Source organism: Vulpes vulpes, chromosome 12 (genome assembly GCF_048418805.1).
Source record: "Vulpes vulpes isolate BD-2025 chromosome 12, VulVul3, whole genome shotgun sequence".
NCBI lineage: Eukaryota > Metazoa > Chordata > Mammalia > Carnivora > Canidae > Vulpes > Vulpes vulpes.
In genome coordinates this window covers 8,004,875-8,029,699 of record NC_132791.1, presented here as the reverse complement: position 1 = coordinate 8,029,699, position 24,825 = coordinate 8,004,875, and the positions used below count along the sequence as shown (strand labels likewise).

The 24,825-nt window shown below is 36.7% G+C and overlaps 1 protein-coding gene across 1 annotated transcript in view; it reads left to right on the top strand.

Moving 5' to 3' along the window:
- The window catches only part of UGCG (UDP-glucose ceramide glucosyltransferase), a 33,920-nt gene extending 11,728 nt beyond the window's left edge, over positions 1-22,192 (top strand). The window contains exons 2-9 of the mRNA XM_026002763.2: positions 6,071-6,212; positions 13,798-13,900; positions 14,624-14,725; positions 16,207-16,319; positions 18,667-18,845; positions 19,884-19,970; positions 20,852-21,041; positions 21,513-22,192. Of these exons, the coding sequence (XP_025858548.1) occupies positions 6,071-6,212; positions 13,798-13,900; positions 14,624-14,725; positions 16,207-16,319; positions 18,667-18,845; positions 19,884-19,970; positions 20,852-21,041; positions 21,513-21,683 (1,087 nt within the window). The 3' untranslated portion in view covers positions 21,684-22,192. The remainder of the gene's footprint in view (positions 1-6,070; positions 6,213-13,797; positions 13,901-14,623; positions 14,726-16,206; positions 16,320-18,666; positions 18,846-19,883; positions 19,971-20,851; positions 21,042-21,512) is intronic.
- Positions 22,193-24,825: the final 2,633 nt, after the last annotated feature.

The window sequence follows — 24,825 nt, the reverse complement described above, 5'->3', positions numbered from 1 at the left end:
AAAAAATCCCCCCTCCAAAATTACACTGAAAAACCTTTCCGCATCTTAGTTGTTCAGGCCAGAGTAACTTTTATTCAGGTCAGATGTCCCTGTTATCCCGTTGCACTTCTCATTCATTTCCTTCTTAGCCTGTTTTCCTTTACCCCTGCCCGCAGAGTTCAAGGGCGTCAAGTCCACACAATCAGGTGGGCATTTCATTTCTTTTCTTGACCTCTCAGCTGCATTCAGTGTTGCTCTTCCTTGACCACTTTCAAAAAGAAAACAGCTTCACCAGATAAAGCCTTTTTTAGTAAATCCTTTCTTCCTGCCTTTCTTTCTGCTTCTTGGGCGACTCACACATAGTCCTCTTCGTGCACTACTGGCCCTGTACGACCGTCAGCTCCCAGGTAGAGCTTATGTATTTAACAAACGCTGGATGGCTCTGTATTTTTACCTCTAGACTAACCTTACCTTCTGAGTTCTGTATGTGTTTATTTACTCTTATTTAGTCAATTTTTTTAATTGAGATAAATGTACTATTTATCATTATTTTGCTGGAGCCTGGAGAATTTATAGTCTACTGTAGTGTGGTTCACTGCGAGCCTGCATCAGAATCATTTGAGATGCTTGTAAAAATACAGCTTCATAAGCTCTGCAACTGATCCATTACGTTGTGATTTTTACCTGTGGGCATCGTGTATATAAGTGTTGAGAAACACTGGTCTCCTGGTCTGGAAATTGTCTCAGAGCGGTGAGCTGGGGCAATTGGAGCACTGACTTCATCTGTTTTCCATGTCGCAGGAGTCACTGTCCTCCTTTATCTCATGTCCAGTATCTTAAAAGCCACCGTTTCCCATTTGTTTCCCACATCTTGTCTGATTTTTTAAAAAATTGCTTCAGGTAGACAAGCAGATCCAACCTCTATCTCTTCATCTTGTCTGAAAGTGTAAGTCCGGGGGGGTGGGGTGGGGTTTAGGCCAGGGTTTTTGATACTTTTGTAAGGACAGAGACAAGGCTGCAGACTAAATGTATTAGCCGCAAATTGGAAATAACCCAAATGCCCATCAACAGAAAGTAGCTAAATAAAGTGTGGTGTATTAATACAAGGAATATAGGCTGCAATAAGAATGAAGAACTAGGCGCAGCTGGATGGGACAGTCGGTTGAGTGTCCCACTCTTGGTTTGGGCTCATCATGATCTCAGGGTCGCGAGATCCAGCCCTGCATTGGATCAGTGCAGAGTCTGCTTGAGGTTCTCTCTTCCACCCCCTTTGCCACTCCTGCTTGTGCATGTCCACTTGCTCTTTCACTCTCTCTCTCTCTCAAAATAAATGACTCTTTTAAAGAAATGAATGAACTATAACTAAATGTAACAGCAAAGATGAATCTCACAAACACATGAAGTCAAAGAAACCAGATATAATTGAGTACATCCTATGGGATTCCCTTGAGATAAAATTCTAATGTTGGCAGAATTGGTGTGTTGTAAGTCATTACCCTTGAGGAGGAGGGTAGTTAGCAGATGGGGATGCACAAGGGCTTGTGGGATTCCAGTAATATTCTGCTTCTCGATCTGGGTCCTGCTTATGGGTGTTTCACTCTGAGAAGATTCACTGAGCTGTATACACACATGTGACTTTATGTGTTACATATCAATAAAAAGTACTCTTCCCCGCCCTCTAAAAGAAAGACGAGGCCCTGCAAGCCAGATGCATGATGGGAAGGTAGAACTGGATTTCTGGTGTAGAACCTCCAACTGAGAAAGGACTGTACAAAGGATCCTGACAGAAAGTGAGTCACCTGCTCTAAGTCAAGGGTGGAAATGGGCACCCATGATAAATCCAGTGCAATGGGTGGATGCAGTGGGCTCAAGTTCAGTTCTTAGTCCTACAGATCCCCTGCTCTGAGATACCAGAGGTAAACCGGTTTGAAACCAGTAAACCCTGTAGACCCTGTCAGAGCCACCTCACTTGGAGGACTCACTCAGGCCATTTTTGAGACTCTGGGCAAATGGGCTGTTGATCATATTTTGAAAAATATAGATTGGCTTACAAAACACTAGCCATGGCCAAGGCATCCGCCAGCATCCTTTCTCTGTGTGGCGGGCAAAGTTATATTAAAGCTCTCGCTTTAGAATATAGTTTGGTTGACTATAAAAGTTTTGTGTAGAGAAGAGCTTCTGTACACGTGTAACTCTTCCATTAGACTGCAGCTCCGTGGCAGTAGGGAATCCCCCTGTTCATTTTATCTCCAGTGTGCAGGATGATGCCTAGTGTACATCTGGGGTTCAGAAATGATTGTTCAGGGAGGGAATGGCAAGTAGTCGTGGAGCACCACTGTGTGCTCACTGTAGTGCCATGTGATTCGGTGTGTGATGTAATGGATGTTTTACTGTTTTTGATAAACATTTCAGGGATCCCTGGGTGGTGCAGCGGTTTGGCGCCTGCCTTTGGCCCAGGGCGCGATCCTGGAGACCCGGGATTGAATCCCACATCGGGCTCCCGGTGCATGGAGCCTGCTTCTCCCTCTGCCTGTGTCTCTGCCTCTCTCTCTCTCTCTCTTTGAGTATCATAAATAAATAAAAATTTTAAAAAATTTTTAAAAAAACATTTCACATAATTTGTAACAAGGGGCTTTGTCAGTTATGTTACATAAATCAAAACAATATGCTCCAAAGTAGGATTCTTGTATCCTAGGGGGTACTTCACAAGATGACTCCTTAGCGGGTATGGAATGAAAATTTGGGAGGTTGAGGGGGGAGAGAGAGAGATAGGAGAAAGACAGATGGGATTTTTTTTTTTAAAGATCCTGTGACATAGTTTGGTTATAATTATTTTGAGTAGAAATTTCAGATTTAGTATTAACCAGAAAGGGCTTCATTGTTGTTTGGTGAGTCAGAAATGAGTCTGATAAAATACTACATTCTTGATACAAAAAGCTTTCCGAAGGACAGGAGGTATATCTCTATTAGCATTTAAAGTAAAATGTCTTAATAAAGAGGAAGGGAAGAGGGGGACGTAGGATCAGTCCTGGACTATTTAACGCTGTTTAAGTTATCCTTGTTTTTAATTTAAAGATTTGCCAAATTCAGTGAGCTAGTGGGCTGGGTTTCTCTGTATTGGTCGACCTTGTGCGTGATTCAATAAGTTTAATAGCACTTAATGATCATGCAGTGGGAAAATATGAAAAAATTCCTGGGATTCCAGGCCTTCTTATTTTGTCTTCCATGTCTCAAACTGTTCCAGGATTTCAGTGCCTTGCCTCCCATTCTCTCTGCCATATTCTGGATAATTTCTTCAAATCTAGATTCCAGTTGTCTAGTTCTCTTTTAAGCTGTACATGCATTCTTCTGTCTATTGCGTTTCAAATGTGAATGATTATATTTTTTATTTCTAGACATTGAGTGTTTTCTTCACCTAGGATGGTCTCTCATCCTTTCTCTTGGGTTTTGTTCAAGCAGCACAGGTAATTTGTGCTATGGGTTCCAAACCCATGTGTTGGGTGTTCTCTTGGAAGACTTTTTCCTTTTATTCACTTCATTCAGGAGTGAATCCAAGAAGGCAGCATCCCCATCTTTGCTCTCTGGGCCAGCATTTTTCTATTTTGCCTTTCAGGGATTCTGTATTTATACAAGATGGACAGAACAGAGGTCCCATCATTCTTGTCTCAGGCTTGTCTCCATCTCTAGATCATCAGGGACTAACAGATGGCCCTGGGGCAAGCATCCAGCACTCCCTCATAGATTTCTCCACATTTCTGACCTGGGAGGTTTTCTCTATTTTCCTAACAGTTCACTCCTGTATTTTAAAACATGCTTTTAATGCATCTCTATTAAACATTATAAATATTATGTTAGATTTGTACGTGTGTGTGTTGGCTTGTATATGCATTTTTTAAAAGTCTCTGGAAAGATGGGCAAGAAACTAATAATGCTGAGAATGAGGGACAGGGGTGACAGACTTCTCTTATGTGACTGAGCCATTTAGGCACCCCTTATTTTATTTTTTGAGAGAGAAAGCTTGGTGTACCCACGGGGCAGGGAGGGATTGAGGGAGAGAGAAAATCCTAAGCAGACTCCACACTTATTGAGGGCTCGATCCCATGACCCTGAGATCATGACCTGAGCCAAAATCAAGAGTCGAATGCTTAACCAACTGAGCCACCCAGGCACCCCAGTGGTTGTATAAGTTTTAGATCATGGTTTTACCTCTGTCCATCCTCTAGATGAACTTGCTAGATGAATATTTTCCTAACTATCTATGGCAGAAGATCAGCTCTTTAAAATTTTTTCCAGTCTGGCATAGACTGATACTTTGGTAAACTACAATAAAAATAAATACTGATCACGTGCTTGGATGGCATGGAAATGTCAAATTGCTGTAAATGTTTCTAAATGCTTTCTCTTCATTTCTTCTCATCGCAGACCAGTAAAAATGCAACTTATCCGCGAACCACAATGAGCAGCACTGCTGGAAATGATACCCTATTATTTTTCTGGCATTTGGAAGTTGTATATCAGAAATTGATACTATCTTATTTTCTAAAAAATCTCTTACTGGTTTAAATTTTTTTTTCCATTGTAGGTAACCCATTTTTCTTTCTGTAAAATGTTTTATGGCCTTATCTGAAATGTTGGATATTCGCTATGGCCTTTAATTAACTGAGCATGAGCCCAGGGCTAACTGCTGTGGATGATGTTAGTGGTGTACTTTCAGAAGTCATTCATAGATTAATGGTGTATTTCATCAAATCAAAGATGCATTGATTATGGTGTTTTCTTGATCTTCTAGAAGGTTTCATTGGCTGGTTTTCATGCTACTAATTTAGGACTGCCATCTGGCTGCCACCAATTGTTAAGATGCCATCGATTTCAGAGATGTTAAAATGTGGAAGAACGTGTGTCTTAAAATATCTTGCACATGGTCCCGTGATCGTTCTAACCTCTAATTACTGTTGAGTGCTTGGAGACTTGCTTATGAGGAGGAGGAAAGATTTCAGTGACTTCCTTTAGAAACATCACCACTCTGCTGAAAGGCATCTCTTCTCTTTGTTGTCCCACCATGAGCATTAACTGGGGCAAATTCTTTCATTAATTCGCATGGCTTCCCTCCTTAGGAGCCTTTTGCTGTGGCACCCTTGGGATGGACCAGCGCTGAGAACCTTGGCCAACTTATCTGTGTAGTGGTGGCACTGGTATATTTTCCAATGTCATTAATAGACATTTTTTTTTCATCACAGAGATTTTTTTTCATACTTTCAAATTCCCTCTGTTCCACCCCTGCCATTCTGAGCTTGTGAATATTAGAAGTTCTGCTACTTACCCATTTTCTTGCTTGCTGTGCCAATAGCATAATACTTCTTTCAGTTGTGTGTTATGTAGGCTGCTTGTTATAGAAATTTCTCAGATTTTTCTGGTTATACTTCTCTGGTTTTCTGGGGAAGATAGGAACTCCTCTCCCCACCCCCCCACCCCCCACTGTTTATATAGTTCTTGGTCCACTTTGATGGCAGTTTGGGAGGAAGGGCAGTTAATATGTGGGCTAACACTATAATTCATTTCTTCACCATGTATTTATTGAATGCCTACTCTCTGCTAGGCATAGTTCTCTAAGCACTGAGAGTACAACCATAAACAACAGTCTTAAACTCCAGCCTTCATTGGAACATTCAATCTGCTTCGTTCTGGTTTTCCTAAACTGGGCACTTCTCTGGTTACTTTGCTCATTTTTAGATATCTGAGTGTTGTACTCTATGTTGGCAAATTGAATTTAAATAAAAATTAAAAAATAAAAGTTAAAAAAAACAAGTAAACAAATAAAACAGAATTTAGTAATTTCTCTTTTTTTTTAAATTTTTTTTTTTATTTTTTTTATGATAGAGAGAGAGAGAGGCAGAGACACAGGCAGAGGGAGAAGCAGGCTCCATGCAGGGAGCCCGATGTGGGTTTCGATCCCGAGTCTCCAGGATCGCGCCCTGGGCCAATGACAGGCGCTAAACCACTGCGCCACCCAGGGATCCCAGAATTTAGTAATTTCTCAATAGCCTCACACATACTTTATCCAGAAATAATGTATATATCATTTGCTTTTTAGCCGATTACACCTCAACAAGAAGGCAACGGACAAACAGCCATATAGCAAGCTCCCGGGTGTGTCTCTTCTGAAGCCACTGAAAGGCGTAGATCCTAACTTAATCAACAACTTGGAGACATTCTTCGAATTGGATTACCCCAAAGTAAGTACAACCTTGAACTCATTAGAAATGGGTGAGATACCCCCTTGTGCTTTTCTCTCATGTTTCTCTCATAAAGAGCCATGTTGACTGTAAAAGGTGAAGGTATTAAAAATGCATGACAATGTCAGTCTCATACAATTTATGCTGTGATAGCAGTAGTCACAGGACAGAAATGGAGTTGAGGAAGGAGACAGATTTCCTTTTGTAATCTTGTAACCACCTGCATGTCCATCTGAATTAGAAATCCCAGAGTAGACCTCCTGGAACTCAGACATTGTTAAGTGCTTGGCAGTTTGAATAAAAAAATCTTGTTCCATGAGAGGCATATGTGAATGACGAGAAGAAGAGGCAGTGAGAGAGAAAAAGCAGCATTTAGTGATCTGAGATGGGATGCAAGATAGCTAGAAGTAAACGTAAATTCCCTTGAGAATCTGCCTTTTGAGCCAAGAACAGGTTACAATTAGCGGTAAGATGGGGCTTCCTCATACCTAATTTCTAATTTCTTTATCTTTCTGGGTTTTAATGCCATATGTATTGTTTGTTGTTTTTAAAAAATTATTTTTATTTAAATTCAATTAACATATAATGTATTATTGGTTTCAGAGATAGAAGTCAGTGATCTGTCAGTCTTATATAATACCCAGTGCTCGTTACATGTTGTGCCCTCTTAAATGCGCATCACCCAGTTACCTTTCCCCCCATGCCCTCCCCTCTAGCAAACCTCAGTTTGTTTCCTGTAATTAAGAGTCTCTTATGGTTCATCTCATCTTTTTTTTTCCTTTCCTTTTTTCCCCTATGATCCTCTGTTTTGTTTCTTAAATTCCACATATGAATGAGATCATATGATAATTGTCTTTCTCTGATTGACTTATTTTGCTCAGCATAATATCCACTAGTTCCATGCATGTCTTGCAAATGGCAAGATTTCATTCCTTTTGATGGCTGAGTAGTAGTCTACTGTTTGTTGTGTTGTTTGTATCATTCATCTATACAATCTGTAGATCTATGAACTCAACATATTCCTTCATTGGCGAACTCCCAGTTTTCTTGAGGTGACAGTATTCTTTTTATCTCTTCCCTTTGATATTCCACCTGTAGTTTCTTAGGAGAATTGACTGTTTCTTGATTTATGTAGGCAGCTTGATTGCCGCTTTTTAAGCTGCCTTTTTGAAACACTGCTTTTGAATGTGTCTTTACATTTCTAGCTGCTTGATTTGAATTTTCCTCCAAGGTCCCCGTTCACTTGTGTCACGTTTTACCCTTACTGTCTCAGTTTCTCCATAGTTTTTGCCCTTTGGAGACTCTTGCCCTATTTCCTTAGAACAGTGTATCCCAACTAGTGAGGAGGAAGATAATATATCCACCACACTTCTCATGGTGACTGTTTTTCACACCCTTATTTCTTTTCTTTTAGCTCTTATTTTTCTTGGTAGCATCAATGAAAAGAATAGAGAAGACACAGATGTGATAGCCTTAATGCAGCTCTTATTAAGTATGTAGACACAAGTATAATTCAGTTATTTTTTAGTGTTGTTTTTATATTAGTGCTTTTAAAGTTTGGAAGTCTAGGTATTTGAAGCTAAGTTGAAGCAAAACAATTATGTGTTTTTCTTCTAGTTTATGTGTGTGTTTAATAATTTTAGAGATGTGAAGCATGCATGCAATATCTATCCAATAAATGTAATATGTAATTTTTAAAAAATCACTTGATTTTCTTCAAATGTGAAAGTGTAAGAAGTATTCTTTTGTAATTTAGAAAGAATGATACAAGTAAAATTAACTGTAAAATAAGCTTTGCAATAAGAAAAATGGAAGGTTTTCAAGTCCTACATTATGTAGGTAAATGCAAAGAATTTTTTTAATGAAGAATATTTTCATTGATATTAAATCTCAGAATAGCTTAGAATCATGCATTTATCCTTGTTGAAATTTAATGTCACATTTCAGTTGTTTCATCATCATCCTGCCCTTTTGCCATCACTCACTCTCAGAGCTTACTTATGGAACTTTTATGTTGGGTCCTCAGGAAATGATAGTTATGGAATTGAATTGGTTGCGGAAGTTAGTGTGGGTTTTAGTTGCAGAAAGGGTTTTTAAAAATAACCCAAGAACATATGTATCCATTAATTCTGAACATTTGGGATAAGTCCATGATTGATTTTTCCTTCTGAATGAAGATTTTTTTAATTACAATTTGAGATTATCTTAAGAGCTCTAGTTTTTGCTTCTTTTTCCACTTATGCCATTGGGATCTTTAAATTGGTTGTGGAGAAAGCTGTTTTGATACTTATTATAAAATGAGGAACTGCATATGTAAGAGATTGTTTTTATTCTTTTTTCAAAGTGTTATTTACTAAAACTTTGTACAGTACTAAAAGTACTGTTTGTTAGCTGTGTAAATAGAAAATACAGAAAGCAGAGGGAAAGTCTAAGGATCTGCAATCTAAAGGAAAATTTGGACCTTGCTACATTTTATTGACTTTTTAAAAAAATTTTATTGACTTTTTAAAAAACCAAGCCCGATGACAAATGTTCCCCAAGAAACTAAAGTTAAACCACTGAAATCCCACAAATCTGAGAATGAACAGACAACTTGCTTGTGTCACCAAGGAGACCCGTAGTCCTGAAACGAACATTTGTGTGACTGCCAGGCCCAGCAAACTTTACTATTGGCTTTTTGTCGACTTGAAGATTGTTTTCTAGAAATATGTCTTATTTCATTCCGGACTTAAGTTTTTCCTCCTCATTTGATTTGGAACATTATAGACCATTCTGGAAAAAGAACATGTTGAAATTCAGAAATTTTACTTAATTTTGGACACGTGCAAGAAGATTTACTACGTACTTGTTCTGAATTTCTGGGTTTAAACTTTGGTGAGAATTGTTACTATACTAATTGCCCTGAAATATTTCGGTGCTTTACATATCTTGTCAATCCACTTGGTTTTGGTTTTGGTTTTTTAAAAGATTTTATTTATTTGAGAGAGAGAACACATGGCATTGGGAGGGGCAGAGGGAGAGGAAGAAAGAGTCTTAAGCAGACTCTGTGCTGAGCCTGAGGTGGGGACTGGTGCCAGGACCCCAAGATCATGACCTGAGCCGAAGCCAAGAGTCAGAAACTTAACTGACTATGGCACCCAGGAGCCCCAGTCCACTTATTTTATTATTTATTCCTTGAGGGGAAAAAACACATAAGAATGAAAAAGCCATACAATTCATTTTCTGCAAAATTGAGCACTCAGCTTGGCGTCAGCATAGACAGCCCTTTAGGGAGAGATTTAGCCGCAGAAGGAGGATGCGGTAATCAGTTTCAAATGGTTTGACAGCTTTACGTTAGTAAATCCTGGCCATATGAAGAGATTTTAAATTAAATGATTGGAGGGGATCCCTGGGTGGCTCAGTGATTTAGCGCCTACCTTCGGCCCAGGGCGTGATCCTGGAGGCCCACGTCGGGCTCCCTGCATGGAGCCTGCTTCTCCCTCTGCCTGTGTCTCTGTCTCTCTCTGTCTCTGTCTCTCTCTCTCTGTCTCATAAATAAAGAAGTAAAAATCTTAAAAAAAAAAAAAAGAATAGCTTAAATGATTGGAGCATGAAGCTGTGGTAATATTGGTGGGTTTTTTTTTTTTTTTTTTTTTTTTTTTTTTTTTTTTTTTTTTTTTTTGCCTTTTTTGCAAATAGAGAATTGGTGTAAGATGTTACAGGTCCGGTGCCACATGTGGACTCTTTCTTGCCAGTGGTGTAGTTATCCGTAACAGGACTTGTTTTCTTACTGAATGGTCTTCTAAACAAAGAATTAGAGAAGACAGAAAACTGAATCCATTACCAAAAGACCAAGCACAACATATGTGGTGAAACTACTAAATCTGCAAGACTAGGAATTTGCCACGTAAATTTAGAAAACCGTATAAACAATTTCTTGAAAATAGAGAAGCAGAGCTGTCCAGACTTCAAATTCAGAGCTGTGTTCTTATGAAACATTTCCTTCCTGGCATCTTTCTTTCACTCAAAAGTTATCCTAAGGACAAATGCATTAACTTAATAAGTGTTATTAATCTCCATGCTGCAAGAATGTTCTAGGTATTTGGGGTCTAAATCTATTCTGTCATAGAAAATTTCTATTCTGTTGTCATCCAGTATCATCATAAAATTTTCTGTAGAGATGATGTATAGTTATTTATAGACCAGGATATTCCTATTTGATATGCCGTATAACTGATAATATCGTTAAAACAGTTTTCTATTTTGAGAGGATGTTTTATCTTGTTTGCTATAGTGCAAAGTTTATATTCCTAATATCTACAGGGCCAAATCAGCAAAGTTTTTCTAATGCTATTCACATCCCTAAATTTAATATTTTATATGCATCTGAATTTATTTATAAAAGCTAAAAAGTAGCATTCATGATTATTGCCATTTCAGATATTCTGTTTTTAAAATATCAAAGGCTGAATCCCACTTTGTGGATTTCTGACACACACACACACACACACACACACACACACACACACCCCTTGTTCTCAGCCTTTTAGCCATTGCACTGTTTGAAAAGGAAAAGGGAAAATTAGCCAGTTCTAGCTATTAGTATGTAACCTTACTAAAGACTAACCTTCTCATATGAACTACTCTGGGGTTTATTTCTGGATTTTATGTATTCATACTATATCACTTTATAATGGAATTCACTATATCTTAAAGCCCTTTCTGAATTATTAAATGTTTTCTTGAAATATTTTTAAAGTGTAATATTTTTAATAGACACTATGTTTTTGAACATATATTCTTATGCCTAATCCTTTACATAGTATAAAAATATCCAGGGGTGCTTGGGTGGCTCAGTCCGTTAAGCCCTCCGCCTCTTGATTTCAACGCAGGTTGTGAGATCAAGCCCACATTGGGTTCTGCGTGGAGTCTGCTTGTCCCTCTCCCCCTGCTCTTCCTCCCTGCACCCCTGTCACTCACGCACATACTCTCTCTCCAATAAATAAATAAAATCTTTTTTTAAAAAGAATCCAGAGAATTTTTTTGTATTAGCTAAGAGAGTCTTTAACCAGTTTGGTGTGTTGTGTTTTGCCAGTTTCAGGGTAGTTGGAAGTGATTTAACTATTCTAATACAGAGGTTTCTAGCAAATAAAATGCTTGATCAAACTGAAGGACGTGGGTCATTATCATAGCTTAAAACGAAGACTACTGGTTAAAATCTAATAGTTCAGAGAATACTTGGAATGCTTACCTCCTATTTGGTATGATTTTCAATATCCAAAACAAGTGAAAGTTATGTGTTTAATAAGAATCTGAACATTTTTTAATGTGACTTGAGTTTTGTTCGCACTCTGGGTAATCAGGATGTTTTTAATTTTCCTTTGAAATTAAGTTTAAGGGATATAATCAGTAAAAAAAAAACTTTAATTTTTTAAAAAGATTTATTTATTTTAGAGAGAGAGGGTGCAAAGGGGTGAGGGGCAGAGGGAAAGGAGGAGAGGAGAACTCAAGTGAACTCCCCACTGAGCACAGAGTCCCATGTGGAGCTCCATCTCAGGACCCTAAGATCACGCACTGAGCCAAAATCAAGAGTTGAACACTTAGCCAGCTGAGCCACCCAGGCGCCGAAAATAAAAACTTTAAATCTTGCGTTTGAAGAAAGGTAAACTCTGCGTTCTCTGAGTGCATTTCTAGAACTATATTTTGCAAAGATTTCTCTTGCTAGGGAAAAAAGCTAAGACTAACTTTTTGATTATATTTTATGGAATTCTATCACTTATGAACATTTCCTTTCACTGTTCTTGCTTATACCTGTAAAACAACCTGAATTCTAAAAGCATTAAAGAAACTCTGTGGTGTTTGGAAGAATGAGGAATTTTTTACCGCAAGCCTGGCTGAGCAGCATGCTCTAGTAGGGAAGCCAGTTGTTACCTTTACCCTTTGGAAGGTCACTTAATCTTTCTGATCTTCATTGCGAAGGTCAATTCCTTTTAGCTGGTTCAACCAAACATTGTTTTGAGAGCCATTTGGGAGGATGACTGATGCTTTATAGGATGTAGGAGTCAACCCTTTGGGAAGTTCAAGGGTGTGGGCTAGAGTGGTGTCCTTCCAATTCTCAGATTTTTTTATCTGGTCCCTGGAGACGAGGCAGCTGTAAAGTTGGTTTCGATACCTCCTGAGTGGCAATTTTGGTCAGTTATCATTGGAAGTAGATGATAGAATGTATAAGAATAGTAGGTAGAAAGTATGAGGAAAGTATACATCGTTTCCCCCTCTGCCTAATTATTGAGAAAACTTTCCCTGTAGCTCAGATACTTATAAAGTTATATCCTTAGCTCTTTTTATTTTTTAGGACCCATAGATTTGGGGGTTTTTTCGTGAACATAATTAACCTCCCTCTTTTGCTTAAACATGCCCACCCCATTTTAGAAAGGATTGGTAGGAAATTTGTCACTGAGTCAGCATGAATTGAACAGCATTTTTGAAAACAACAACAACAACAACAACAAAAAAAAAAAAACTAAGAATACTTACCCTATAAAATAATATAGTAGCATTTTTGTATGTGAAAGCAAATACTTTTTAAAAAATTTAGTCATTTACTCAATGATAACTTAAAGATTTAGCTCAAGATTTTATAAATCTGGTTATATGTCAGAATCACCCCCAGATTTCTAATTCAAAAGTAAGAGTGGGGCCACGATTCTCTTCTTTAAATAAATGTCCCAGGGTAATGGACCAGCCAGTCAAATGCAATGAAATGACATCCCTAACCTACTGAGCAAAATAAAGCCCTGGGTATTTTCAGTGTTAAAAGGCTAACCATGCTTTTCAGGATGATAGATTTTCAATCAATTTTTTTTTAATTTTATTTTTTTATTTATGATAGTCACAGAGAGAGAGAGAGAGAGAGAGAGGCAGAGACATAGGCAGAGGGAGAAGCAGGCTCCATGCACCGGGAGCCCGACGTGGGATTCGATCCAGGGTCTCCAGGATTGCGCCCTGGGCCAAAGGCAGGCGCCAAACCGCTGCGCCACCCAGGGATCCCTAATCAAATTTTATTTCAAAAACTATTATACAGCAAAAGTCTAATCTCATTTTGTCCCTTTCATGTAAAGAATTTGGGAACACCCTTTAAATGGATCATTATGGAATTTGACATATAATTTATTGCACCTTCGTGAAATAATAAATTCAGAGAGAGCTTCTAGAGAGCAGAGTGGGTGCTTATTTTGCTTGCTTTTACATTGCTGGGCACCCTGTATTTAGTAAATCTTCAGTGAGGAAGGCCCTAGAGAAGCTTGAGATCCCATTTAATTACCAGGCCATGCCTATCTGGGAATGGCAAGACATCAGCAGTGAGGGCTGCCAGTGTCTTCATTATCTCTTCTGCTTGCAAATAGGCCCCCTGTTCTGGGAGAAGCTGCTCTCGATTAAAGCAACACTTGATATCATAAGTGTTTGCATCCATTATGAGTACTCTCTTAACTTTTAAACTGTGTGTGTACAATTGCTTGTTTTTCTTAATGCCTTTTTATCAGTAAATACTAATAATGTGCTTATTTTTATAAGAGATTAATTTACATAAAATGTGTTCTTTGACTAGTATGAAGTACTCCTTTGTGTACAAGATCATGATGATCCAGCCATTGATGTATGTAAGAAGCTTCTTGGAAAATATCCAAATGTTGATGCTAGATTGTTTATTGGTAGGTAACAAATTAATTCTCCAATAATCCTTTTTGCTTTAATAGTATTAAGTATCAGTAATCTTTGTATTAAACTATAGTGAAGTTATTAGGATGTTTGCTTTATCATGTTGGAATAGTGATAGGGTATGTTTGTATCCTTTCAAGAAAACTTAAGTTCTAAAAACACATGTTTTTTTCCTATCTGGGATTAACAAAATAACCAAAAAACCCCTACTCCCTCCCCATTACCCTATCATGTTTTTCTCAGTCAGACATAAGAGTTTGTTGTTTTTGTTTCTTTAATATTTTCAGTCTCTGGGATTTCCTATATCTCATTCACTGTAATTGGGAGTTGAGCAATAAAATTTGCTTTTATGATATTTCAAAAATAATATATTTTTTAAAAAATGAATGTTTTTCAAAAGCCTAGGGGCTTAGTCTGAAGACTTGTAGAGAGATATTTGCCATTAAACATTGATTCATAGTTAACTATTGATGCATTAACTTAAGAATTAAAAAAGTGAAACTAACACATTTTCAAAGAAATTATCTTTGAGAATGAACAATTTTTTCCTGAATATATTATGAATACTAAGGAATGTGAAGCATAATGTTAAAGTATGTTTGCTTAAATTATTACATATGAAAGTACTTTTCACTTCTCTCTACCCTATATCTGAATTTTAGAAAATACTTCCAATGTTACACGAATCTTTGACTGTTGCACCTTTACATTTTTAGGTGGCAAAAAAGTTGGCATTAATCCTAAAATTAATAATTTAATGCCAGGATATGAAGTTGCAAAGTATGATCTGATATGGATTTGTGATAGTGGAATAAGAGGTGAGCTTCTTTTTATTTATTTTACAAAACTATTCATTGGATGATAAAATGCCAAAAGCAATCTGAAAATATATTTATCAATCCTTTTTGTTTGCTTAATAAAGTAATTTATTTCATTTTTTCATGGTAAAATGTCAAGTTATACTTAGTAAGATTTGGAATTTTTTAATGCTAACCTAGAATGTTACATGTATAAAAATATTATTACATTGAACAGAAAATTCCAACTATTAATAAAATAGTCATGGTCCGTTATATAGGATTTTTCATAGTTGCAAATTTTCCTTTGTTCATGTAAGCTTATCTTTTAACTTGAGTCTGTTTGTGGCACCAATAATAGACTATCTCACACAAAGGGACAAAAATGAATAGGTTAGTATCTTACCAAAGTATATATATGGCTTTTAGATTATTTTAGGAAGAAGGCATTTATATACTGGAATTATAATTCACATTTGGCATTTTTAAACATTTATATTCCAATTACCACAAGTTTCTCGACTTCAGCATTTTGGGCTGGATCATTCTTTGTTGTTGAGGCTGCCCTGAGGGATGATTAGCGAGGATCCCTGCTACACACTCCATGCCAGTAGCACCTCTTTCTCCGTTGTGACAACTGAAAACTGTCTCTAGACATTGTTAAATGTCCCTTGCAGAGCAGCAGTTGAGAACCACTGCTCTCAAATATGTGTATTTAAGACCCAAATACACTCAGAGCAGATTTCGTTCATAAAGACTTGAAGGAAATAAAAATAAGGTCATGTAAAATGATAGGAGATGTTTGCTATTTGAAGAGGGGACAATGATTTAAATTTTTTTATTAGCCTAAAATGCAGATTGGAAAATTAAGAGAAGTGTGGCAGGCCTAATTAATCAGGATCATTACAGATCTATTAGTTTGTGGTCAGAGATTATGTTCATTCTTCGTGTTTTCTATCTTATTTTCTATCATATATTTGTTATGTTTTTGTAACACATGTACACATCTCTGTCGAGTATCATCTCATTCAATTCTCAGCAGTTTTATGAGAGAGACCCTCTAAGACCCTCTAAGAAAGAGGAGGCTCATTTTCCTATGGTTAGAGAATGCAGAAGCCAGCATAAGGACTGAGGTCCTTTGACCTCTGCTCCTGTACCGTGTCAGTTAGGCCATATTGTCTTTAGGACAGCTTGGAGGTTCTGAAATAGGAGGAGTAACATTTTCAAGGTATATCTTGTTTCTGGTACTGGTACATAGTAGGTGTATATTAGCCTGAAAATGTATAGCATAAATTAGCTTATCATAAATTATGCCTTTTTTGGAGATTTTGTATTCTACTTAGAAAAGTGATTGAGAATTTTATTAGATCCAAATGTAAAAAAAAAAAAAAAAAAAGAATTTAATGATAGTTTACAAAATGTATTTTGCATTAATGGGCATTTTACTAAAAAGATTTTCTTTTCCTCTCTCCCTTGCCACCTTTTTGTCTTTTTTATTGTAGTAATTCCAGACACACTCACTGACATGGTTAACCAAATGACAGAGAAAGTAGGCCTGGTTCATGGTCTGCCTTATGTAGCAGACAGACAAGGCTTTGCTGCCACATTAGAACAGGTAAGTATGGTGGTCATAAATAATGTTCTTACTGTCAGTCACATCCCTGATCCGCCAGAAACTTGAGAGTTGGGATGAACTACCCAATGTGAACTGTAATTAAGTCTGTTTTAACATGCTAAGTACTGGTATCCAACATGAGATTAGTGTTTTATGAGTGAAGACATTTTTGGGCCCCTGCAATCACTGACAGCTGAACTTACTACACTCCAGCAGTGAATGGATTTACGGAGGAAACACCTTGCAATCTCATTACCAGCTGAACACACCATAGTCTTTATCCTTATAACCCTCGCTTTCAGTTCTAGAGTTAGGTTCTAGACTATAGACTTAACATAAAAGCACATGGCATATAGTTCTTTCAGAGACCTAATCTGAAAAGAATCTTTTTAAAATATCAGAGTATTTAAATACATAAAATGGAAAATTATTTATACAAGTCATTATAAAATCCATTTGACTTTCCTTTTTTTAAAGATTTTTTTATTATATATGTGAGGAGAGAATAACCCTACCAATGAGAGAAAGTTTGTATTTTTTTTTCCCATGTGCCTTTTTAAAAAGCTGAGATGGTACTCTAAAAACAATTTGTATCTGATTTTTGTCACTTCATTATCTTTTCTCCATATTTTTAACTTTATATAAAAGTGATTTTTTTTTATAAAAGTGATTTTTATTGGCTATATCACAGTCTATCACATGCATGTTCTATACCTGATTTAACCATTTCTGTGCTATTAAACATTAAGGAAGAAAAACTTGCTTTAATGTCATCAGGGAAGGATATACACTTGTAGTCTTTTAAACATATCAACTTGCTTTTAAGCATATCTGCACTTACATTATTTTGAATTGCAGTCTTGGGATTACCACAGATCTGAGGGGGTAAAGGTATGTTGTGAGTGGAATTTAACCTTTGGCAGTTTGAGCCATGAACTCTTATTATTGCCCATGAATATATTTGTCCGATTTCAAGAAATCATTAAGCCTTTAAATATCAGAGTTTTTGTTTAGTAAGAGAAACTCTGAGTAGTTACTTGAAAAGAAAATACTTTTTTTTTTTTAAGATTTTATTTATTCATGATAGATACAAAGAGAGAGGCAGAGACATAAGCAGAGGAAGAAGCAGGCTCCCTGTGGGAAGCCTGATGCGGGACTCGATCCCAGGACCCCAGGATCACTCCCTGGGCCGAAGGCAGGTGTGCTAAACTGCTGAGCCACTCAGGGATCCCCAAGAAAATACTTTTTTATTCCTATATGCCACCTTGTATTTTTGTTTTAGAAACATTCAAGTTGTGGGGCATCTAGGTGGCTCAGTCAGTTAGGCATCTGCCTCTGGCTCAAGTCATGATCCCAGGGTCCTGGGATTGAGCCCCACATTGGGCTCCCTGCTCACTAGGAGTATGCTTCTCTCTCTGCCCCTCCCCCCTGTTCATGCATATGTGCATGCTCATTCAATCTCTCTCAGATAAGTAAATAAAATATTTTAAAAATAAAGAAAAATAACATTGGGGAAATAGGGAAGAAGCTCAGAGACTCAGGAAGCAACTAGCTATGAAAGGATGCACAAAAGGAATTAAAATAGGATTGTCCTATAGGTTGATATACCTATAAGTGCTGTTTGTATGTGGAAATATATACACAATGTACATACACATGTAACATGCATTCACATACGTACGCCTGTATGTGTAGATGTAGTTACACAAACATTTTGAAAGTAGGCTATATAACATATTTGTTAATATTTGACATCAGTGAGTGATATTTTTACCTGACTTATTTTATATCCAAATTAAGTTTTATTTGGATAAATCTTTGAATCTTGTAGCTTTAGGGAAGACAGTATTTATTTGAAAATAGAATTACTTTTTCCTAGAAGTATATTTTTCTTTGTAATGGTGATAACAAGAATAGTCAATCTAGGGGCACCTGGATGGTGCGGTTGATTGAGTGTCTAACTCTTGATTTTGGCTTAGGTCATGATAATCAGCATCATGGGATTGAGCCCTATATGGGACTCCTCACTCAGCAAGGAGTCTGCTTGAGATTCCCTCTCCCTCTCCCTTTGCCGCTCCTCCTGCTCTCACTCACATGCTCTCTTTTTCTCTCTCTCTCTAAAATAAATAATTCTTAAAAAAAAAAAGAATAGTCAAATAAACTACTGATTGCCTGCCACATGTAAACAGTGTTTTGTAATGATTTTTATTCTGGTAGTTTATGTAAGAATAAGAAGATATTCACTCAGTTATACTTAAAGTTCATTAAGAAAAAAATGTTTTAGATACCATACTTTTAACATAACATTCTAATTATACATATATGTTTTTGCTCTTTTTGGGGACAGGTATATTTTGGAACTTCCCATCCAAGGTCCTATATCTCTGCCAATGTCACTGGCTTCAAATGTGTGACAGGAATGTCTTGTTTAATGAGAAAGGATGTGTTAGATCAAGCAGGAGGGCTTATAGCTTTTGCTCAGTACATTGCTGAAGATTATTTTATGGCCAAAGCAATAGCTGACCGGTAAGCAAACTAAATTACATGAGGCTTATAGTACTTGTAGTACCTGACTTCTGTTGGTATATTATATTTGTTAAGCCCATGGGTTAAGGAGCTATTTTATTTTATTTCTTGCTAGTGAGTACAGGATAGATTAATATTTCTTTAAAGTAATTCCTATTATTTATAGATATGTTATAAAAGAAATAAATGAAGAAAATAAGTGTTCTGATTCTTTTACATTCTTTAACATAGTTTGGCATTAAAAGGAAGCTTCTCTGTGATTATAAATTTACATTATTATGGATGTAAATTTCTGTGTGTTTCAGAAGATTAGAAATATTAGTGCAGTCTTAAGCCAGCAGGTGAAAATTTAAAGAATATGATTGCACATTTTGGGATTTCTCAGATTATTTGATGCCTGCTAAGAAGCCACCTAACGGTTCACAGAATGAATTCACATTTCTCTGTCAAAACACGTGTTTGCTTTTAAAGGGGTTCATTGCCCCTTTGTGATAATTTACTAAAGATAGGATTTTAAAAATTGACGAAGGTTTTTAAAACTCTTTCATGATGGTATTCATGTACTCATATTTTTCATAGTGTTTCCCATGAGATACATAATGCTTTTTGTTTGCATTTCTTGTGAATATCCACACATAAATCACACATCCCTCCTCTACACCCAGCCTCCTCCCATTTGAGTTAGTGGTTTTTTTTGGTTTTAGTTTTGGTTTTGCTTATTAGTGATCAGGGACTAAACTGTAATACAGAACCCGCTGCACTTAGTACTTTCAAAATGTCTGCATTTTAAGTGTCTTAAACTGTAAACTGAAGGGTTGCAGTCTCTCTCAGCTGTAGATGGTACTTCATGGGCCTGTGTATTGCTCAAAGATCCAAGAGTCTGATATACCCCAAGTAGGGTGCTGATCCTGAGAACGAGGCTCACCCTGAACACCAGCAGTTGCTTACTCTGTATAGTGATGAGTAAACGTATAATCAGTCGTGGCTGCATGTGTTCATCATCATCATAGTTCATTTTATAATTGTCTTAATTTTCAGAGGCTGGAGGTTTGCAATGTCCACTCAGGTTGCAATGCAGAACTCTGGCTCTTACTCAATTTCCCAGTTTCAATCCAGAATGATCAGGTAAGCCAGCTGTTCTTCTTTTTATACTGGATGAAAAGAGAAAGGTTGAGGGGAGTAATTTTTACATGGTCTAATGTGGTATTCAAAATACTGAAAAGTCAAGTCTTGCTTAGTTCCAGAAAAGAGAGGTTAGCGACCTTATTAAAATAGATTTTTAAATTTTTTAAAGTGTAAAGTCAATTAATTAATATATAACATGCTGTTGGTTTCAGAGGTCAGTGATTTGCCAGTCTCATATGCCACCCAGTGCTCCCTCCATCGCGTGCCCTCCTTAATGCCCATCACCAGTTACCCTATCCCCCACACCTCTTACTAAAATAAATTTAACGTTTAAACATATTTTCTTTGCTGTGTAGCCCTGAAAGCCTTCAATAAATATGAGATGCTGAAGTGGGGGAGGGTGGGATGGCGTAACTGGGCACATGATGGAATGAGCTCTGGGTGTTTTCTGCAGCTGATGAATCACTAAATTCTGCCCCTGAAACCAGTGATACAGTATATGTTAACTAAATTGAATTTGACTAATTTTTTTTTTTTTGAATTTGACTAATTTTTAAAAAGAAAGATGTTGAGACTTTGATTTCTTTAATATGCTTATCTCTGTTTTCTTAACTTTCTATACTTTGAATTTTATAATCTTTATTCGTTAGAGTGTAGGCCATACAAATGAATTTATAGACTTTTTTCTTTGATATACTAAATAAAAATAGAAAAGAGATTCATTAAATACTCTTTAAAGAGGAGGGCCTTCATATCACAGAATAAAGAGCTGGTCATTTGGTGGAAAGATTGGTTAGTCTTGTAGTCAGGCTGTTGTTTAAAAAAGGTATTAAAAAAAAAAAATAAATAAATAAAAATAAAAAAGGTCTTTTTTCTTTTAGGTGGACCAAATTACGAATTAACATGCTTCCTGCTACAATAATTTGTGAGCCAATTTCAGAATGCTTTGTTGCCAGTTTAATTATTGGATGGGCAGCTCACCATGTATTCAGATGGGATATTATGGTATTTTTCATGTGTCATTGCCTGGCATGGTTTATATTTGACTACATTCAACTCAGGGGTGTCCAGGTATGTGGATAGGCATGAAAAGATTGGCAGTCATTTGGTGGAACTAAAACTATTTTTATTTTAGAAAGGGTTGATGAAATCTATCTGAGCCATTCTTTAGCTTCCTTTTGAAGGTTAATATCAGGTTTAAACATTACTTTCTTTAGTAGAATGTGGATGCAAAACTTAACTTGATTTTCAACTTTCAGTTGGTAGCTAGACTAGGACTTTTATTAAGGCTCCAAAAAAAAATGATGTTAAGCAAATCAAGTATTCAAACTAAAATATGTTAGGATTAGCCATTATTTTAATGCTTTTTCTATTCATAATTAACATTTTTTAAACTGATACAGCACAGCAGTTCAGTTATATAAAGAAACAGGCTTGATTTTATATAGTATATTTAAAAGGGTGATATTGAAGAATTTCATTTTTTAACTATGTTTAGTTCAACAGCCAGTAAATCCGTCTTTTTTGTTTTTTAATTCCTAGGGCGGCACACTGTGTTTTTCAAAACTTGATTATGCAGTAGCCTGGTTCATCCGTGAATCCATGACAATATACATTTTTTTATCGGCATTATGGGACCCTACTATAAGCTGGAGAACTGGTCGCTACAGATTGCGCTGTGGAGGCACAGCAGAGGAAATTCTAGATGTATAACTACAGCTTTGTGACTGTACATAAAGGAAAAAAGAGAAGTATTATAAATTATGTTTGTATAAATGCTTTTAAAGATCTACCTTCAGTAGTTTTATCACATGTATGTTTGATATCTGTTCTTTAATTTATTTTGCATGGCACTTGCATCTGTGAAGAAAAAAAAAAAAAACACATCTGTAGTCTTGGCCAAATGGTACACTTTATTTTGTGGAAGTAGTGAATCAAGAGAATTGGTTCTAGGAACCTGGGTTTGGTTTTCGTTGTTTGTTTATTTTTTAAAAATAAATATATATATATATATAAATATATGAATGCTCTGCAACAAACACTATGACAGTATCCTTCAGTAGAGAAAGTTTCTTATCTGTGAGTACACTCTTACAACATTTATGGGATGGCAGCAGCTTTGTTTTGGAGTTTAGGAAAGACTAGAAAGGAATCACTTTACACATCTAAAGTGAATGGTATTGTATGGTGAACAGCCCACACTGAGGTACTAACTAAGAAACTTTTTCATGCTCTATGCCTACCTCTTGTAGTTGTTGCAGAGCCAATATAAATTGAAATAAGGTAGCTAGGCCTTGCAAAAACAAATGGAAAAACTTTAAAAATAATAATAGTAAAAGAGCTGGAGTCTAGTATTTATATGAATCTGTGAGAGATATTTTTTTTGGTCTCACTGCAATGAACCAAAAGTGGTTGAGTTTGGTTTTTAATTGTAGCCATGTATTGAAGGCATCCTTTTGACCAACTCTTGTTGGTTCTGTCTTGAACCATTGTTAATCACTGTGCTGGTAAACCTTTCCTTCCCTGCTCCCTTACCCGACCCCACCCCATCTTTCCTTAACTTTTTTTTCGGGGGTGGGGGGGGATTGGGGGTGGTTTTGTTTTAGTGTGAGTGGATGTTTTGATAGTTGTGAGGAAAAATGCATTTCAGACACATTTCACACATGAGCTATTTTCTTACTCAGTATGTCTTATTGTTAAAAAGAATGTAATTTCATGATACAGGTATTTAATATCTTTTTTAAGTAAGTAAATATTCTAGCCATCAAATAAATTGCAGTAGAGTATTAAGTGAGGACAGGATGAGTTTTACTCTTAAAATCAATCAGTATCAAACTAAGTCTACTGTGTGTGTGTTTTTTTTTTTTTTTTACTCTTACAGTTAGTCTAGTCTTATTTAAATTGGATTTTTGTATTCCAGTTTGTATGACAGAGTAGACTAGATCAGTGCTAGTTGTAAATGCATGCTGTCTTTCACTCTTCTCTCCCGTCCTGCCGCTAGACTTGCTTGTCACGTTATGCTTAACTTGTGGTGAACTGGACTTGTTTTTGTTTAAAAAAAAAAAAAAATAGGCAAAATGTAAGGGATAGTGCATAAGCCTTTTTTTCCCCCTGTAGTGGAATTTTTGCTTTTTCTCTGGGATTGGATGGCATGTTGTCTACATGAACGCCTGCTGCAGGGCTGACGCTGGCAATATGGCAGCTTTCAATTCTAAGTTACTACAGTTTCCATGTCAGAGCATAATGTGTAGCATATCAGCAATAATTACATATTTATAGAAAACGGACACATTTTCACCTCACTGAGCCAATTCATTTAATTGTCTAATGACTAACATACATGGTTTCAAGTGTAATATACCTATTAATGTGTATATACTATGGATACACATTATGTATAAGCTTTTCTCTGGGCCAAACTGCTTCAATCAAAAAAATTTTTTTTCTTTTTTTTTTTTTTTTGCGCCTTATGACGAATTTGTTTGAAGGGCATTTTCTTCATGAACAAAGGCTTTGATGCATATTCCTTTCCATGTGAAATGGGTAGTATTGCTCCCTGAGGAAAGTTGCACAGTGAAAACCAGTCTAGTTGTGACCCACTTTGTGTTTGTTTTTTTTTTTAATCTCGATTACAAAAGTTGAATTTTGCGAATATGTTTGTAATTTGTTGGTTTGTTTAATGAAGTTTGGTTGACGCCATCCTTTGCACCGCTGAAGTGAAATTTTGCTTATTACTTAGCTTTTTGCTAATCTCAGTGTGGGCAATGTAACAACAAATCCAAATGGCTGGACAGACTTCTTGTGTTTTGTAAATATAAAAAAATGACTGTTCTGTATGTGTGTTTTATGTGGTAACAGAGTATTTCCTTCAAGTGAAACTTCATTTAAGCAGAGTGATTCTTTGTTTAGCAAGTTTAGAGTGGTGATAATATGGTAAGAAATAATATAAATGTTGAAGAAAGCATCACAACAGAACTGTAGGAGTCCAAATTTAATAAACCATTAAAAAAAAAAGTGTCTAGAATATACCACATTTTATTATTTAAAATCATTGTATCAAGTTTTTTGTTGAAAATAAAAATTTGAATACAATCAAAACATTAACAATAATGTATTTTTGTTTACTGCCTTTTCCTTTTTTTATCTTTTTATAAGTCACATGTTGTGCTGATCACATCAGAATTACTGGGAGAATTCTCTCAAGCGTTAATTTTGACATCTTCCTTTTTACAAAACTGTGCTACAGTCAGGCTTACGGCTTAACATTGGGCTTTTCTACATTGGTTGCACATTAGAAACACCGAGAGAGCTTCAAAAGAAGAAATAACACATGCCTGTGCCCTGCCCACAGAGATTCTGGTTCGGGTACTCTGGGACGCGGCCTGAGCTCTGCTGGTTCTGTGCAGGCAGACCTGTGAAGCAGTGGCCTGTCATCACCTGGAGAAGAGACCCATTGGCCCCTTGGGCTCCCTCCCACCCCGGCTCCCAGCCTCACTTGGCTTCTTAGGTGGTATCACTCCAGTGGCGGGCAAGGCCCAACCAAGGAGAGGAAAGGAATGGCTCTAGGCCTCCCATGCAGAGACCAGCTAGACCCAGTGGCCCACACACTGGCCAGGGCCAGGCTCCTCCCACGCTGGAGGCCTCTCCACGTGTATTTCACCATCAGCCTGTGAGGGAAGAAAACTTTTAACTGGAGAGTAGATCCCAGGGGAGGAAGGGTCTAAAAAGAATTTGAAGTGATGAAAATGTTTTACTGTTAAATAGTAGTGATGGTTGCACAATCTTGTGAATATATTAAAAACCGCTCTGAATTGTACCCTTTAAAAGGCAAATTTTATGGTCTGTTAATTATTAT